This window comes from Lepisma saccharinum, chromosome 21 (assembly GCF_977018435.1).
Source record: "Lepisma saccharinum chromosome 21, izLepSacc3.1, whole genome shotgun sequence".
NCBI classification, from domain to species: Eukaryota; Metazoa; Arthropoda; class Insecta; order Zygentoma; family Lepismatidae; genus Lepisma; species Lepisma saccharinum.
Window position 1 is genome coordinate 61941958 of NC_139249.1, and position 17434 is coordinate 61959391.

General features: G+C 43.3%; 1 protein-coding gene and 1 long non-coding RNA gene across 2 annotated transcripts in view; one reads left to right on the top strand and one right to left on the bottom strand.

Annotated features, from left to right (window-relative positions):
• The window catches only part of LOC146004346 (uncharacterized), a 145981-nt gene that overhangs the window by 79851 nt on the left and 48696 nt on the right, over nt 1–17434 (bottom strand). The window lies entirely within an intron of this gene.
• Nucleotides 1–17434, top strand: part of LOC146004345 (transferrin-like) — a 148120-nt gene that overhangs the window by 42188 nt on the left and 88498 nt on the right. Inside the window, exon 3 of the mRNA XM_083143133.1 lies at nt 5196–5332. Within this exon, the coding sequence (XP_082999259.1) occupies nt 5196–5332 (137 nt within the window). The remainder of the gene's footprint in view (nt 1–5195; nt 5333–17434) is intronic.

Here is a 17434-nt window from a genome sequence, read left to right on the forward strand (position 1 = left end):
CTCTAGCTACGGGCCTGGGCAGCGTCCAGGTTGATATGATCTTTTTCGAAGTAATCCCCATCAACTTGTATACACTTGGCTCAACGTGTTTGCCAGTTCTGCAAGACTTGCTGAAACCTATCTTTTGACATCGTCTTCGGAACCGCCTTCTTCAGAACGGCCTTTGATGAGTCGAAACACTTGCCCGCAGTTCCTATTTCAGACGAAGAAACAAAATAAAAGTCACAAGGAGCAATATCCGGGCTGTATGGAGGGTGCGGGACACATTTAATGTTTTGTCGAGCCAGATATTGGGCAACAACGTTGACAACGTGAGGGCGTGCATTATCCTGGTGAAGGCGCCAACCAGATGGATGCAGCTCAGGGCGTTTCGACGAATGTGTTCAACCAGGGACTTAAAAAATGTCACGTAATACTTCCCAGTAACCGTAGTATGCGGGGGAAATTCATGTTGGTAGACCATTCCACGGTAGTCGAAGAAGGAAATCAGCATTACCTTATTTGCCGACGGAACAGCATTGGCTTTCTTTGTCGTCGGAGAACTGGGTGATTTCCAGACTGTGCTCGAGTGCGTGCTTTCGGGGCCGTAGTGGCGAAGCCAACTCTCATCACCAGTTATGATGGAATCCAGGTAGGCCTCACCATGCTCCACTACCAGACGCTACACCTCCGCTCTCACCTGCTTCTGTTCAGGCGTTAGCAACCTCGGCATCCACCTTGCACATACGCGTCTCATGTGCAAGCGATCGTGCAGAATGGTGAATGCACTACCATGGGAAATGTGTAACACGTCCGCCAGTTCATCTATTGTTATTCGGCGATATTCCCGAACAATGTCGGCAGCTGTGTTAACGATGATGTAGTTCACTGCGGTGGCCGGAGCAGCCGGACCGCCCTGCTTTGTGGTCGAAACACGGTCCTCCTTAAACTGTTTGAACCACCGAAATGCGGTTGATGGTTGAAGGATATCTTCGCCGTATGCCTGCTGCAACATTTCGTATGCTTCCGTGCCGGATTTCTGCAGACGGGCGCAATATTTCAAAGCCGCCTACTGCTCCTCACGAACCGACTCCATTTTCCGTATGCTACTTTTGACCATTCGTGTTTTGTTTGCGCAGTGTTGCCAGACGCATGCGCATACGCGCTTGCAATTTTATCTGCCTATTCCACGAGACACGTTCTTCTCGCGGAAATTTGTTTCATTACTGCATGTTCACTGTGTGACATATATATAAAAATCATTTTCACTCTTTCTTGACTAGCCCTCTTATTATGTAAAATTGTGAAGATTTGCGAGAAATATGAAAAATTATGATAGTTGTTTGGCGAAAATCCCTAATTCACAGTCCTTGGTATATAATCTTTACTATTTAGCAAGTTCATTGTCCGCTTGTAGTATGCTTTACAATTTTCTTGTATTTGTCACTACACTTGACTATTTTAAAGCCAATATATATTCGTTCATTGACAGAAAACAAACATACGTTTCTTCTTTACACATCTTTACTTAAATGTTCATCTCTCACATTTTGATAAGTATAAACTTATAAGCGATCGAAATTCTTGGGCTATTGGTTTGATATAACAATTAGGGTACCGTTCGCCGCCAGTTCAAACCGAGGACAGGACATCTGGCAACAACACTATACAAGTGGGTGCAATAAACCGAGACGCTGTACTACTTTCCACTTACAGTTTGGAGATACAGGCAAAACTGAATATGGGACCACTATATTAATCGTAATTAGTATTAGTTACGTAGATTATTTAGCAAAATATTGAATATGTTTTCGGAATTGTGTTAATTTGGTCAAAACCTTTTGAGTGACACTCAGCAAACAAATAGGAGTCTCTAGATTAATAAACGACAGAATGTAAGTACTTAATGGAAACTTTGGTTAAATTTTCAATTACATTATTTGGATTTGATTGATTGATTGAGTTGGTTTTTAAGCCCACTGTATATACAGTAAGGCTAATTGTGACTTGAACTACAGTTTAAAGTGGGATCCGAACCGTGACAACCGTTTTGGGATCCCTGTTTATCTGACCATCCACTTCCATACTGCGTGGTCGGCGGGGGCAAGGGGGGGAGCTTATCTCCGTCACTGCTTACTTACTGATTACTATTGAAGACTTTTATATTGGCGTAGAGTTAGGCAACACACATAACTGCATGCAAGTAAAATGGTTTTTCACGATTTAGGTGTCTCATTTTTATTGGAAACTACAAGATACGATAATATTTTAATTCATTCTACTAAGCTAATTAATGTGTAAGTTGTGACATTTATTTGTAAAAATTATGGCTGAGCCGATATCACTTTGATCTGATACCGATACCGATGCCGATACTCTAACTGATTCCCACCGATACCGTTACCGATACTTGAAAATTACAGTAATTAAAATTTGTTCAAAATATTGATCAATATTGGTGTGTAAATATTCTCCAATTATGTGGATCAATGTACCAAGACATTTGCTTTAGAATATTCGAAAAATGCATCAGGAATATAAAACGATATTGTGTAATCACAAAATATAGTTTTTTTCTGTAAAATAAGAAGAAAGTTTGAATTTTGCTTAGTTTCCAGGATAAATAGACTCTTTGAAAGTGTTGCATGACATTTTTGCGGACCCTGTGAAAGACCAATATGCCGGAAAAGTATCGGCTGGTATCAGTAGATAAATTTCAACCGATACATTTCGATACCGATATATCAGTATCGGTTCAGCTCTAGTAAAAAGTATTCAATAATTAGAATTGACGCCAGAAAATGATGCATTGAACACTATTTTATTTATTGATTTACTTTATTTTACTTTGCGTTTTGTGCCACTTTTGGATAATTTGCAAAGATGGGGATGAGTGATGACATGATGAAATTGATGAATGGACACTCACAAACACCCATACCCGGTGGCCGGGATTCGAACCCAGACCCCTGCATCGTAGAACACTATTTGTTCTAAGAATCCAATGTTAGTAACGCGCACGTGCGCATGTACATATTAAGATGTGTATCGTATGTGCAGATTATATGTGCATGTATATGCTTGTGCCTGTACGAATAGATGAGTGGATATGTGCGTGTTGGCGTACCACCACAAAAAGTGGAAACAATGCTAATAAATTTAGAGGAATTAGATCACTAGTAAAAAAGAAATATCAGCTGCATATGATAACTATGTATTAAATGTTGAAAATAATATGCAGGATTACCCTTCTCTCTTTTGGACGGAACGCGACAAACCAAAACACCCTATTTCGAAGGATGGTGAGCCCCTACCAAACGTAAACACGATTGCAGAAGAATTTGCGAAACACTTTCAGTCTGTGTACACAGGCAATGGATCCACGTATAATATTGAAATTATGACAGAACATTCACAAAGTAGAGTGCTAGACATACTGAATATTCAAGAAATCAGTATAAATGAAATCGAGAATGCTATTAAAAAGTTAAAACCAAAGAAGTCCGCTGGACCTGATAAAATCCCATCATACATTTTCAAAGGTTGCGCTGATATTTTAAAGGTTCTTCTGTCTATCATCTTCAATTCTGTCCTATCATCTATGCAGTTTCCTGATAGATGGAAAGTGACCGCTATATGTCCAATTCAAAAGTCTGGCGTAAACAATACGATACAAAACTACCGTCCTATTTCTATTTTATCCACTCCTGCGAAAATACTAGAACAAATACGATACATGCATATTTTTAACCATGTGAAAAATTCCATATCCGAATTTCAACATGGATTCCTACCTAGCAGTTCAATTGAAACAAATCTTGGAGAGAAATTGCATTATACAAGTACAGTATTAGACGAAGGGGGGCAAGTAGATGTGATATATACTGATTTCTCAAAAGCTTTCTACACAGTAGACCATGACGTACTACTGAGTAAACTAGGTAGCTTTAGTTTGTCACACTCCCTAAGAAAACTCATGTCGTCGTACCTAATGAACAGACGACAGTATGTCACCTACAAAGGCTCCTCATCCGTTGAATTTTTGGTGAGCTCGGGCGTCCCTCAGGGATCCAATATAGGGCCTCTTCTATTTTTGTTGTTAATTAATGATTTACCTGAACATCTGATTGATTCTCGCAAACTCTTGTTTGCTGACGATTTAAAGTTCTACAAAAGAATAACAAGTTCAGACGATTGTGCCTCCTTACAACGCGACATAAATAGGTTGAGTGCGTGGTGTTCATATAACAAACTTTCCCTAAGTGTTAAAAAATGCTTCTCTGTTACATACACCAAGAAAAAGACGCCTATAGATTATCAGTATAAAATAAATAATGTTAACCTTAAGAAAGCGGAAAAGGCAATAGATCTAGGAATACTTTTTGATTCTAAATTAACGTTCGCCTATCATTTGGACAAAGTAATAAGAGAAGCGTACAAGCTTGTTGGATTTATTATTCGCACGGGGAGCAGGGGCTTCAGAAGTACACAAACACTAAAAATATTGTATTATTCTCTAGTGCGTACAAAACTCGAATTTGGCTTTGTCATATAGAAGACAGAAGTTCAAAAACATACCGCAAATTTAGAACGTGTACAGTCAAAATTATTGCGATACATGAAATTCAAATTGGAAGGCGAATACCACAGGTTCGAATCATATACTAACTTAATAGAGCAATTCCATATGGACAGACTTGACCACAGAAGGACAGCCCGAGACCTTATGCTACTTTGGAAAATTTTTAACGGCAAACTTCGATCTCCTCTGTGGCTTTCACAATTCAAAATGCGCATTCGAAATATAGAAACGCGACCCAAGCATGGAACCTTCTATGTAAGCAAAGCACGAACGAATATCATGAAAAGGTCACCTATTTGGAGAATGAGTGCGGTCTACAATGCTATGGAGAAAGATAATAAAAGCCTCGATTTGTTCACAATGTCATATTCACAATTCAAGAAAACAGTTATGAATACATTGGCTAGAAAAATAGATGCACATATGTTATGAAACTCTACAGTATTGTTATTCTATGTATTGTATAAGAAATTGTACTATTACAATATGAACTCTGTAAATTGGTGCAAACCTGTTGAGTTCAATAATAATAAATAAAAAATAAAATAAAATAAAATGTGTGTGGTTGTTGATGGAGAGGGGTATGCAACTGATTTGCTGAAAGTTTTTCCTTGTATGTTATCTGTTATTCTAGGGTAGAATGCCTAAAGAAAATTGAGGAGAATGAAGTAGACCTCGGGGTCTTTGAACCGGAGGACATGTATCTCTCGTTGCGGGATCCAGAGAGGCTTCTTGTCATCAAGGAACTTCGCACAAGAGAAGAAGTGACAGGTGCTTAATTTGTTTCTTATTTTTAAACGATAGACTTACGTTACTTTAGTAAACGGTGTTCATAGACTTAGAAAAAATGAATATTTCTTTTCTTATGTTGTCCGATGATAAACTTAAATTTGCCAAACCATTGTGTTTCAATCGATATATTTTGCAACTTAGTTTCTCTTAATTTGTTTTAATCTATTATTTCCTCTATTTCTATGCCAAGTTGAGTGATATTTTAAGTCATGAAAATTATGCATTTAGTGGCATAGGAAACAATTAATCTATTTGCAATATTTCTATCAGAATGATACGTACGTCACTATTACATAATTTAAACAACTATTTATAATTATATTTGCTGCATTTCAGTACTGTTTTCAATATTCCTGTTGAATAACATTATGTATCACACGCATGCCAGTTTAAATGTTCACATTACAAAATGTATGTCTGGTTCCCCAACGCTGTAAGTTCATAAATAGTAACTTTTGTAAAAATGTATTCTCACTCTCACCAACGATCTTGTTCTAAAATTTTCCCCATCAAAATTTTTCTGTGGGTAGAGATTTTATTACATAAAGAAAAGAAAAGCAATTAGCTTTGACTTCAAATATACTTTACCAAATCCAGTCTCACGCGGTAGTTAGGTACGTCCTCACTTCGCGATCGACTTCTAGCTTCTTTACTTAACGATCGTGTGAGAGCTTTCTCTTATACAGTTCCCAACAAAATTAGAAAGCGTTACTAAATCCAATGTTAATACCATAGAACTACCAATCAGAATTGAGGAGCACGCTGGCCATCTGAAGTAGGAAGTAAAAGAAGAAGAAAGGCAATAGATGTTTGACTGTTTATTCAAGGTAGTTAACTTAAAGAAGAAAAACATTCGGCCAATACAGCTATATAAATGATTGAGAGAAACATTTTATTTGTTGAGTGAAGAGCCTACTAATTATTATTGTTTAAATAAATAGTTCGTATGTCTAAATTTCCTACCCTGATAATGTTATTTTACTTTCACAACCGACGCAAATACTATTTTGAAGTAAATACTGAACAACCACATACGTATGTAATGTATGTACTCTCTGGTATGTTGGCTGTAACAAATAGACTGTGCTGTGAGTAGCACCGCAGTAAATAAATCTGCTAATGTTGTAATGACATATAAATTATGAATTGTTATTAGTTCTTCATGGACTTCAAAGTTAATTTCACAATAAGTATTTTAGGAGCAAAGAAGTTTCAATGAAATATAAGTATAATATGGTAGCAATTACCACAATTTTCGCACAATTGAATGGTGTGAAGTTTATGTAATTTATTTGACTAGTTCGTATTGGGGAATATATTTCAAAACCGTACGAGAAAGGATTCATTAGAAGAGGCAACTTCTGTTGTAATATACGGTTAATGCAACTTTATGCTAGTGTGTTCGTAAATTAGTCTATCAACTTGAAATAACATATGTTTTATACTCACATTCACTGCCCCGGGTTACATGTGCTGCATTTTTCAACAGTGCCAATGTTATTATCTTATTATTTTAATAGAAAACATTTTTTCCTTTATCTTAGCGGTTATTAGCATCTAAACTGGCGAAGTGGTATACCGTGTTTGTGCAGTCGCCATTTTTAAAGATGCGATTTTAAGGATCGTGTGAGACCCTCTTTTTCTGCCTTACCGAACCGAGGACGTAAAAGATCTTATGGTAATTTCCAGTGGGAGGTGGGTCGGGAAGTGAAGACGAAACTAACTGCCGTGTGAGACTGGCTTAAGAGTAATCAAAAAGACGCATACAGAAACAAGATGAAAGTATAATGCCTGTCTGTGTGAGTGTTGCATGCATATTATTTCTCCACATTTATTGCTTTCTCTCTCTCTCTCTCTCTCTCTCTCTCTCTCTCTCTCTCTCTCTCTTTCTCTCCTTAGAGCTGCTAACAGCATAGGGTTAAAACCTAGCATTATAGTCATAGATTTTAAAACTAGATCAAATTCTACTATTCAAGTTTGGAACTGTGGCTGTGCAGGGGCGGTGTGGAGGCCAGTGGCTGAGCCAGTCTCCAAGGAAACTGAACTCAGCAAATGCCCAGAAAACAGAAATTAGCCCGACCTGTTATTTCTTCTCAATTTCTTATCTCTTATCGGCAGCTACCGCAAAGTATATAAATATATACATTAAACCGGTAATAACATTATAACACCTCAGCCTCGGACCTGAAAGAGACAGGATGTCTCATGCTTCGTCGTCCGGAACGCAGGCGAGAAGCCGCCGGGAGAGTTCGTGTTAGGGTGAAGCTCCATTAGGAAATTTCTAGTCTACCGAATATGGTTATGAACGAGAGGATGAGTCTCCATTCTGCACCGACAAATACGTTCGGCCAATTTTCGTCAGCACCGTACACCACGCAAAGTACGCTGCAAAGGTGTGTGCGGTAACCTCCACGCCTCCAACATTCGTTAGTCAGTATAATCAACTCAAGATTAACTGCAAAAATGCTTCCGACTTTAATAAGGTTTGGCAGTATCTTCAAGGCAGGAGTTCATCGCAGGCCATCAACATGGCAGCAGAATCAGCAGCAAAAAAACTACCGAAGGTGGTTATTCGTCACGTTCCTTTGGATTACACAGAGGAACAAATCTACAACGCCCTAGGGGACCTCGGCTTTCATGTGGAAACTGTTCGACGTCTTCACGAAAGACCACATACCTCCACTCAGGATGTTTCGTCGGATCACAGCTCTCTGGATTCCACAATACCCATACCATTGGTCGTCGTCACCATACGACGTACAGAATTCGACTCCGACACGGCCCGACCCTCATCGGATATATTCAACCTCGTCTCTAGCTCGAATTTCAACATTAAGGTGGAAAACTAAGATCTCAACAACTTCTCCAGTGCCACCGTTGCCAACGCTTCGGGCACGGACAATGCCACTGCCAAATGCGTCCCAGATGTGTCAAATGCTCTCGGGGACATTGGATCACCTATTGTCCAAAGCGCTCATTGGATATTCCAGGAAAGTGTGCTAACTGTGCTGAGTTGCACAGCTAATTACAAGGGTTGCTCCTTGTACTTACGTCTATTTCAGGCTTCCCGTGGATCCGGCCCCAAGAAGTCAACGAGGACACCCAAAGTCCGGGAGGAGAAGAAAATGTCTACACTTCTGGCTCCCACTGCTCCAATTCAACCAGGTCCGACTCCGCCGCAGAGCGCCATTCAACCATGGAAGCCAAACATCAGACCAACTTTGTCTGCGCCTTCTCCCAGCCAATCACATGCTTTCACATCGAGACCGCTACTTCAGAGAGCCGACAACTTGGAGGTACTACGTCGGCTGCTTAACATACTGCTGGATTCAACACTACTCCAGCCACTATAGAGCGACCACAAGGAAAATAACCTTCGACGAAATGTCTCTGCGAACCTTTTCCTTCCTCCGTTCAGCTCAGGCCATAAGAAAGCATGCTCCACTCTGCCCCTCCCTTCCCTCCAGGCGGGAGTACGGTGCACATTTTTTTTAAATTTCTTGTGGTTCCAATATACGCAAGCCCTCCACCGCGCCAAGGATGCAGATGTCAGACTTCGACTTCTATTGGAGCTGATGTCTGCCATCTGATTTGGCTTGATGTTCCTCGTTCGTGTTCATCTTGTGTCGTTTTGGAAACACCACAGATTTTTCCCTGCGACAGTTGCAGAAGGAATTAAAACAAATCATGTAATGCTACCAGAAAATCATGTAATTACAATGTAATGAGTAATGAGATTTCAGTAAATTAATAAATTGAACTGATTCAAATCCCCTCTTGAAAACGAACATAAATAAAAAAAACATTATAATATTAGGAAATAGCATCTTCTGAATGCATCTTAATTTTTGCCCCTCTAGCTATCATTGTTCATGGCGTTAGTATATTAGAATCTTCAATTTGCAATCGAATTTGATTTAAGATGAGGTGGGCTGCACAATGACTGTCCTCTTATTAGCCATAGTTCTTGAATGCATAATTTTCTTTTCATCGGACTCAAAGTAAAAGATTATTTATGTGCATAACTGTATTTATTTAATATCTGAATATGACATTTTCTTGTCAGAACACAGTTTCCGACAATCGTTAACAAAATATGTGAGTAGAGAGGCAGCACATCGTTCCTACGCGTCAGCAAAAATTCGATGCGACTGGTGTTATTTTACATCCGGTGTAGCGGGGTACGAGCTGTTTTATTGTTGAGTCAGCAGAACGTGTCTGATCACGTTGAAGACATCGGAAGCGGTGAGGGGAGGGGGTCAATGGATTTGTCACGTTGTTTCTTGATGTACGCTAACCTAACACGTGCGTATGTTTGTGTGTGTGTGGAGGAAATGCGCGCGCAACCATTGCGTATGATTCAAAGACATGAAGAAATGATTTAAAGATGGCGCCGAAGGTGCTTTACCCCGAAAGCTTAGCGGCTAAGGTTATTGCTCTGCAAAATAAGAGGCGTCGAGGGTTCGATTCCTCGTAGAGTCAATATTGATTGATTGATAGATTGAGTTAGTTTTTTTAAGTCCGTTTTATGCACGGCAAAACTAATCAGGATTGGAGCTACAGTTGAAAAGTGGTGATTCGGACCACTATGTGCCTCCACCGAGTATCGAACCTGGGACCCCTTGATTACAAGGCGACGATGTCAATATTGAATGGTCTCAGTAGTATAAAAGACGATACTATAAACCCAGGAAAGTATGAACCCCCCTCAAGCAGATTTGCTTATACTTAAAACAAGCTCAACATGCCCATATGAGTTTTTTGCTCAAGTGTGGAACCCTGCCTAATCCAAGATTTTTGTAAAAATGCCCTCGGGAATTTCTCGGAAAGTATGAACCCCCTCAGATTGATTTGTCTATACTTACAAAAGGCACTTCTGTGAGATTGTTGTCCATAAATTTGTTAAAAATATGCCCCTTTTTTGGCCATACTTAAAACTAGGCCACCCATACATACCCACCTATATACACCTACACCCACCCACACCCACCCACACATATTTACTTCCGGTCTACTTCCGGTCCACTTCCGGTCCACTTCCGGTTCACTTCCGGTCCACTTCCGGTCCACTTCCGGTCTACTTCCGGTCCACTTCCGGTCTACTTCCGGTCCACTTCCGGTTTGCCTACTTCCGGTCCACTTGTGGCCAAGTTGTGGCCTATTTCTGCTTTTTTTATCCAGCATAGAGTTTTGATTTGAACCCCAAGAAATTGTATATAAATACCAAAGCCAAAAATATTAAGTGTATACACACATACACACATACACACACACACAAAGCACAGTGTTGAACCCAGCTGATATTTTTATCCAGCATAGAGTTTTGATTTGAATCCCAAGAAATTGTATATAAATACCAAAGCCAAAAATATTAAGTGTATACACACATACACACACACACAAAGCACAGTGTTGAACCCAACTGATATTTTTATCCAGCATAAAGTTTTGATTTGAATCCCAGGAAATTGTATATAATAAACAACAACAAAAATGCCAAATCAAAAATATTGTAATCAATGCAATAAGAATATATCCAGCCCCAATTGGGCCAAGCACCAAAAGATTTGTGACCCAGACAAATACAGAACTCCCACAAAAATTTGCCCCAAATGCAATAGAAAATACAGCATGCAATACTTCACATATACACATAAAGATACTTGCTCTGCACAGTCATCAACACAACCATCTACATCTGGTCTGAAAAGGAAGCATGAAGCACCTGTTAATGCTAGAGCAGCAAAGCAGCCACGCCATGAACCCATCCATAGCAGTTTTAAGGGCCAATTAAGAGATCACCGGTTTGTATCAGAGCATTGAGAATTTTTTGAACAGTATAAATTCTGATCTGCAGGCAATTTGTGACAGTCAGATTTACCGTCATTATTATTATTATCATTATTATGCATGTATGTAGCGGTAAAAAGACGTGTTGATTCAAAGTGTTGAGTGTTTTAATTTGTAAGATTACATATTTGATTTTTTGCCAAGCCGACGGGAGGAACGAGACATTCGCTTGTGTTAAGGGTGAGCACCTGAAGGGTCACGCTATGCGTCTAAAGCTTAGGAAATTCGACCGTAATGACAAACATTTAAATATCTCGGTTTCCAACGGTCCGATTCATGTGAAACTTATACCAGCGCAGCGGCATGTGTGCAAGGACGGATGTGTGGAGTTTCGTCACGATCAAGCGACAATTACACACGCCAGATCAAATCGGTTCTAATTGATCAGTTTGTGGACAGCGATTGCAATTGAGCTATGGGCGACAGCCAGGCGGAAGCTTAATCCGCACAAGTCAACTTCGGACACGGTACGTCCTAGTTTGGAGACAATAGAGCAAAGTGGACTGACCCTTCGGAAGCGTCGCTTCAACGATCGCCTAGCGTCGTTTTTCAAAATCTAAATAAAACGAAGGACATGGTTTTTCGACACACAGTCTTACCGCGATCCTTGTAGGGAGAGCAGCTCCGTGCTACCTCTCCATATACAGTTTTGCCGCGATTCTTGGAACGAGAGCACCTCCGTGCTACCTTTCGTGTACAGTGGACTTTGTTGTGTTGTGCGAACACCAGTGTGTGTGATAGGCAGTAAGTCTACACGAGTGCGCCTACCTCAACCGCTGGGGGAAGTTGAAGCGAAACCGTTTCCGTGATTACCTTACGCCATTTATAATTTTTGAGAAACGAGGAACACCGGAAACTATGGCGGGCTAGAGGGAGAAGAGAGATGAGGGCGTTACGTCGATTCGCCTGATGTCAGAAGAAACTACGTCGATGATGCCTATCCGCCGCCATGGAGAGAGAGAGAACGTCGAACGCCGCCCTATTGATACGCCGACGACGCCTACCAGCCGCGACAGAGAGACGTAGAGAGAGATGTTGACGCCCCGACGACGCCGACGACGCCTACCATCCGCCACGTTGACGCCTCGACGACGCCCACCAGCCGCGACAGAGAGACGTAGAGAGAGATGTTGACGCCCCGACGACGCCGACGACGCCTACAACGACCGCTCAGATGCGACGTCCGAACCGCGCCATACCACGGAGATACACCGATCCCGAGAGGAAGAGGAGCCGGGGAACTAGGTGTTTGAATCCTTTTCGCATCTTCATCGTCGCGACCAAAGGAACCTTTCGCGTGGATACTATGTGTTTTCAATCGCCCATAAAGACGCCTGGATGCACCCCGGAAGCTGAGAGATGGTAAAGTATTATTCATCTGTGTGAACCTTAACACGTGACGGCCCGATTGATTTAGAGAACGCCCTTGAAATTCGTCGACATTTTGAAAACGCCCACTCAACTCGAAATTTTATATCGAACTCCCGTCGCGCTTGTCATTTGTAATCTATTCGTCTCAGGTCAATTTTTCTTATTCCTTGTGATATTTTTTTTATGATCTTAAATTCATTGTTGTTTGTGCTCCTTTGTATTTTTTTTTAAAGTGCGTGCTATTAGAGTAAAGCGCCGCCCGCTTAATTGCATATTCTACTTGAGGTTTGTTCATTTTTATGTGTGAGCGCTGTGTCGCTGCTAGCTATGTCCGGTCGCATATGTGATTATTTGTTAAAGTATTTGCCTGGTAATGTGAATTGCTCGTCGCGGCGAAGTGTTTAAGTCCCGCCTGCTAGAGAGTATATGTTTGCGCCACTCAACGGAGTTATTTGTTATGTTTGGAACCACGTGAGGTCTTGTAAAAGGAAAACGTCCGCCCACGTGAATGTAATTGCCGTTGAGACGCCTTTGTTTATACTGGTCAAGTAATGTATTGTCACCGCGCCGACTAGTTTCTTTTTTAAAAAACAAAAGGTGAACTTAAGTAAGGGCTGGCTAGGATTTAAGTAGCACTGGAGCAAAATCACAAATGACCTGATTAGACAAAAAGTAAGATAAAATTAATTGAGAATGCAATAATTAGGGCTTGTCGTCATAAAACCTGTACATGTCATGTATAATTTCTTGTGTCGATGACCCCATGAGGATTGAATCTGAGAGAGAATGTGAGAGTGCAAGTGTGGGGACCTGTAATGATTCCATTTTGTTGGTTACGAATAGAATATACTTTTTATTTTCATGTTAATTTTGGGCTATATCATTTTCGTATGCATGTCGCTACCCGTGATTTTCAGGTATGCAGCTAGCCGCTTCCCGGCTACAGGTAAAGAGGTGGTAATTTGAAAGTACATATGTCTTTGTTTTTATTCGATATGGCTTATTACTATGCACTGTTGGTCACCGGTTCCTACACACGAACTTAACCTGGACCGTAACGCTATTTCGCTTGTCCGAGGGAGATTTTGCCGCCTCTATCTAGGTAGTGGTAGCATTTGTTTTCCCGGGCAAGGGAGGGCGTAGCATACATTTTTGGCGCCGCGAACAGGGGACCGGTTTTTTTAAATCGAAAGCATCATCAGTGCAGGTGCATATACATTTTTGGCGCCGCGAACACAGGGACCGGTATATTTTAAATCGAAAGCACCCTCAGTGCAGAGGTATATGTCGTTTTTGTAAGGGCTACGTCAGGCGTATTTTGGTGTCATGTAACTGTGTTTCATTGTGAGATTTTATTGTTTTATTTTGACGTGAGGTGGTAATTGAGACATTAGGCGTTTATTTTTGTCAAGGTTGTAGGGCAGCTACTTAAGGCGTTAGGCATTTTAAAATTTTTGTTTGGCATATGGCATTAGGCGTTAAGTTGAGTTCTGGCAAAAGGGGAATCGACCGCCCTTATCTTTTTTCGTTTGTGAATTGTTTAAATATAAATATTGGTATATATTGTGAGCGCTCACGTTTACGCTTGTCAGCGAGCATTGAGAATCGACCGAGGGTTGAATATTTGATTTCATGAAATTGCGCAACCGCCGCATCGAGAACTTAAACATGAGTGACGTAAGGGTGATTTGCGATGTCTGCAGCGAGGAGTTCCCTGAAAGTGAAAACGTCGGCACAGCTAGCCTCGTTTGTTCCCGGTGCGATGTTCCGTTAAGTCCACGTGAAGAAACCAGTCTACCGAACAGCCGGGGGCAAGCCAAGGAGACCAGCGCGCAACAGGTTTCTCCGGGAGGTGCAGAACGGGTCGACGAAGCATCTAGCCTCAGTGGTACCAGCTCCCAACAGATCATCGAGATGCTACTACGGATGGAAGCCAAGATGGAGGCCACGCGAAGCGGAATTGAAGCTAAGATGGAGGCCACGCGAAGCGGAATTGAAGCTAAGATGGAGGCCACGCGAAGCGGGATGGAAGCCACCCAAAGAAAGATAGAGGCCATCAGCACCCAGATGCAAGTGACGGAAGACCGCCTCCAGGAGACCATCCGCGCTTCCGGTGAGGTGATAACACAAGAACTCGTCACTCGGGTACAGGAATGCGAATCCCGTGTCGAAGCCAAAATCGCCGAAACCAACGTGCGGATCGAACGGCAAGAGAACCAGATGGCAACACTGTCTCAGAGCGTGCGCGACCAGGAGGAAGGTATGCAGCAGATGGCCCGACAATGCGTGCAGCTGGAAGCGACATGTGACCGTGGCATAGACTCCCTGGGGCGACAAGTGAGAGAAATTTCAGTTCGAGCCGAAGGGAATTCCGAACGGATTGAGGACCTCGAGATGAAAGTGCGTCAACTGAGCATGACTAGCAGCGGCACTTCACAATCGTCGCGGGAGCCCAGATTGACGTCACCACCGGCAGCCGACGTCGCCACTTGTTCGAACGGGGAAAGCGACCAGCGAGCTCCGGGAACGCTCCGCCCCCTTCGAAGAGAAGACACTGCGTCACCACGGTTGAGTCCGCGCCGCGAGCAGAGGGACGAGGATTTACACTTTGACGCACCGGCCGCCAGGAGGGCTCTGTTTCCGCCCGAATACCGGAAGCACTTCAAAAAATTTTCGGGTGCTGACAGAATTCTTCCTTCCACGTACCTCGAGGAATTTAATTCTACCGCCCGAGAGTTAGGTCTGACAGACGAGGATAGACTTCTGATTCTGAAAGGTTTAATGCAGGACCGGGCCAAGAACTGGATGGACAGGAACGAGGGGAACTTCAATTCATATGAGGAGTTCAAAGAAGCGTTTCTCACTTATTTTCAACGTCCCCTGCAGGTCGAGAGGATGCTGATGCAGGTGCGAAACGAACGATACGACAGGGGCGGAGGACTCACGTATGCCCAGTACTTTTGGAAACGGTACAATGAGTTCAAGTCTCTGCAACCCCAAATGACTACGGCGGAGATAATAGCCGCTCTGGTGTACCATTTTCCACACGAGGTTCGTCGTCATATCAATGGAGCATGCGTGTTTGACGCCGACGCGATGTCCCTCACACTGGAAAATCTGTTTCGGTGCGAGGAGGAGAGGCAGAAAACCAGGGGTGAGAAGTTTAGCAAGCGGCGCCGACCGGAAGATGATTCGTCGCACCGGAATAAACACCCGCGCGTTCATCTAGTCCAGCAGGGATGGAGAGGACAGCACCACGCTCCAGGGGCTGAAAGGAACCGCCAGCTGCAAGATCCACCTTCACCGCAACGAAGACGCCCGTTCCGAGGCGGGAGACGGCGTGGAGGTCCGACTCGTGCGTCGCCAAGGAGGTACGACAGCTTCTTTCAGAACGGCCAAGTCCGGGATGGCTTTTATCAGCGCCACGCGGATAGCAGGTCGGTCAGCCCGGAGTCAGATCGGGGAGACGCAGGACGCCGTGGAGCGAGGACGCAACGGAGCCCAGCGAGAGAAGAGACCAGGCCGAATTCCAGACGCGGTTCGCCCAGGCCAGGACCGTCGGGATACCAGCATCCGGGAAACTAATAAAAGTCTCGCGCCAGGGCTCGGATGCGGGGCAGACTACGCCTGATCCACCTTCGCTTGAGCCGAACCACCCGGATGTAACAAAGACCACGCCGATCGGGATTCGTGCCGCTTGGCTGGACGAGGAGATCCACGCCGACGAAGAAGCCGAGGAAAGTCACGAGGACCGCTGGCCTTCGAAATCGCCACATGTACAACTGCGAGTGGGCGATGAAATTGTGATGGGGCTCCTAGACACGGGAAGTGAGGCAAGCTTATGCTCGGAGGCAACTTGGCGGCGCGTGACAAAGGGAGTGCGCAGACCACAACTTCGGCACGTACGAGACTTTAGACTCATCGATTTCTCGGGCAAAGCGAGGGAGAGGCCCCTCGGTCACACCATTCTGCAGGCAACGCTGGATGAACATCACGTTGAGGTTGAGATTCTGGTGGTCCAGTCATTGTCCGTGGACCTGCTGCTAGGAATGGATTTCCTGAGCCGGTATGCGTCTGTGCTTAACATCGGTCGACACTTTGTAACCTTGAATAATCGCGACGAAGAGTTTAACGTCGAATTCTGGAGGTCATGCGCAGGAGAAGAGGGCGAGTTCCAGCCCGTCGTCGCTTTATGTTCGGAGGTCGACCGCGACAAAGGAGTACAGGAAAGATTGCACGCCGCAGTTGCTTCATGTGAGAATCTCTCGGCGAGTCAAAAGCAAGTTTTCGCCAATCTTTTGAGGGATAATGCCGTCGTTCTTGATGAAAGGCCAGGAAAGTGCCGGAAGTATACGCATGAAATCCGTGTCGAGGGAGAAAGTCCAGTTGTCAGTAAGCCTTACCCGATAGCGTTTACACATCGACCGGAAGTGCGTCGGCAGCTGCAGCAGATGCTGGAGTGGGGCGTAATAAGGAAATCACGCTCAGTACATTTGAATCCTTTACTCGTGGTGAAGAAATTTGACAATAGCCTCAGAATTTGCGGAGATTTTCGCGCGCTAAATACGAGGTGTAAGCTGGAACGCGTCAGAACATTAAAACTACAGGACACCCTACAACTGTTCCATGGCAAGCACGTGTTCTCAAAAATCGATATGTTATCTGGATTCTGGCAGGTCCCCTTGTGCGAACAGAGCATGCCTTATACAGCCTTCGGATTCGAGGATAACTTATATGAGTTTACCGTCGTTCCGTTCGGAATCTCTAACGGCGTGCAAGCTTTCACGAACGCCATGGCGGAAGTGCTCGGAGACGAAGTGAAAGATTTCTGTCTGTGGTATGTTGATGACATCTTGTGCT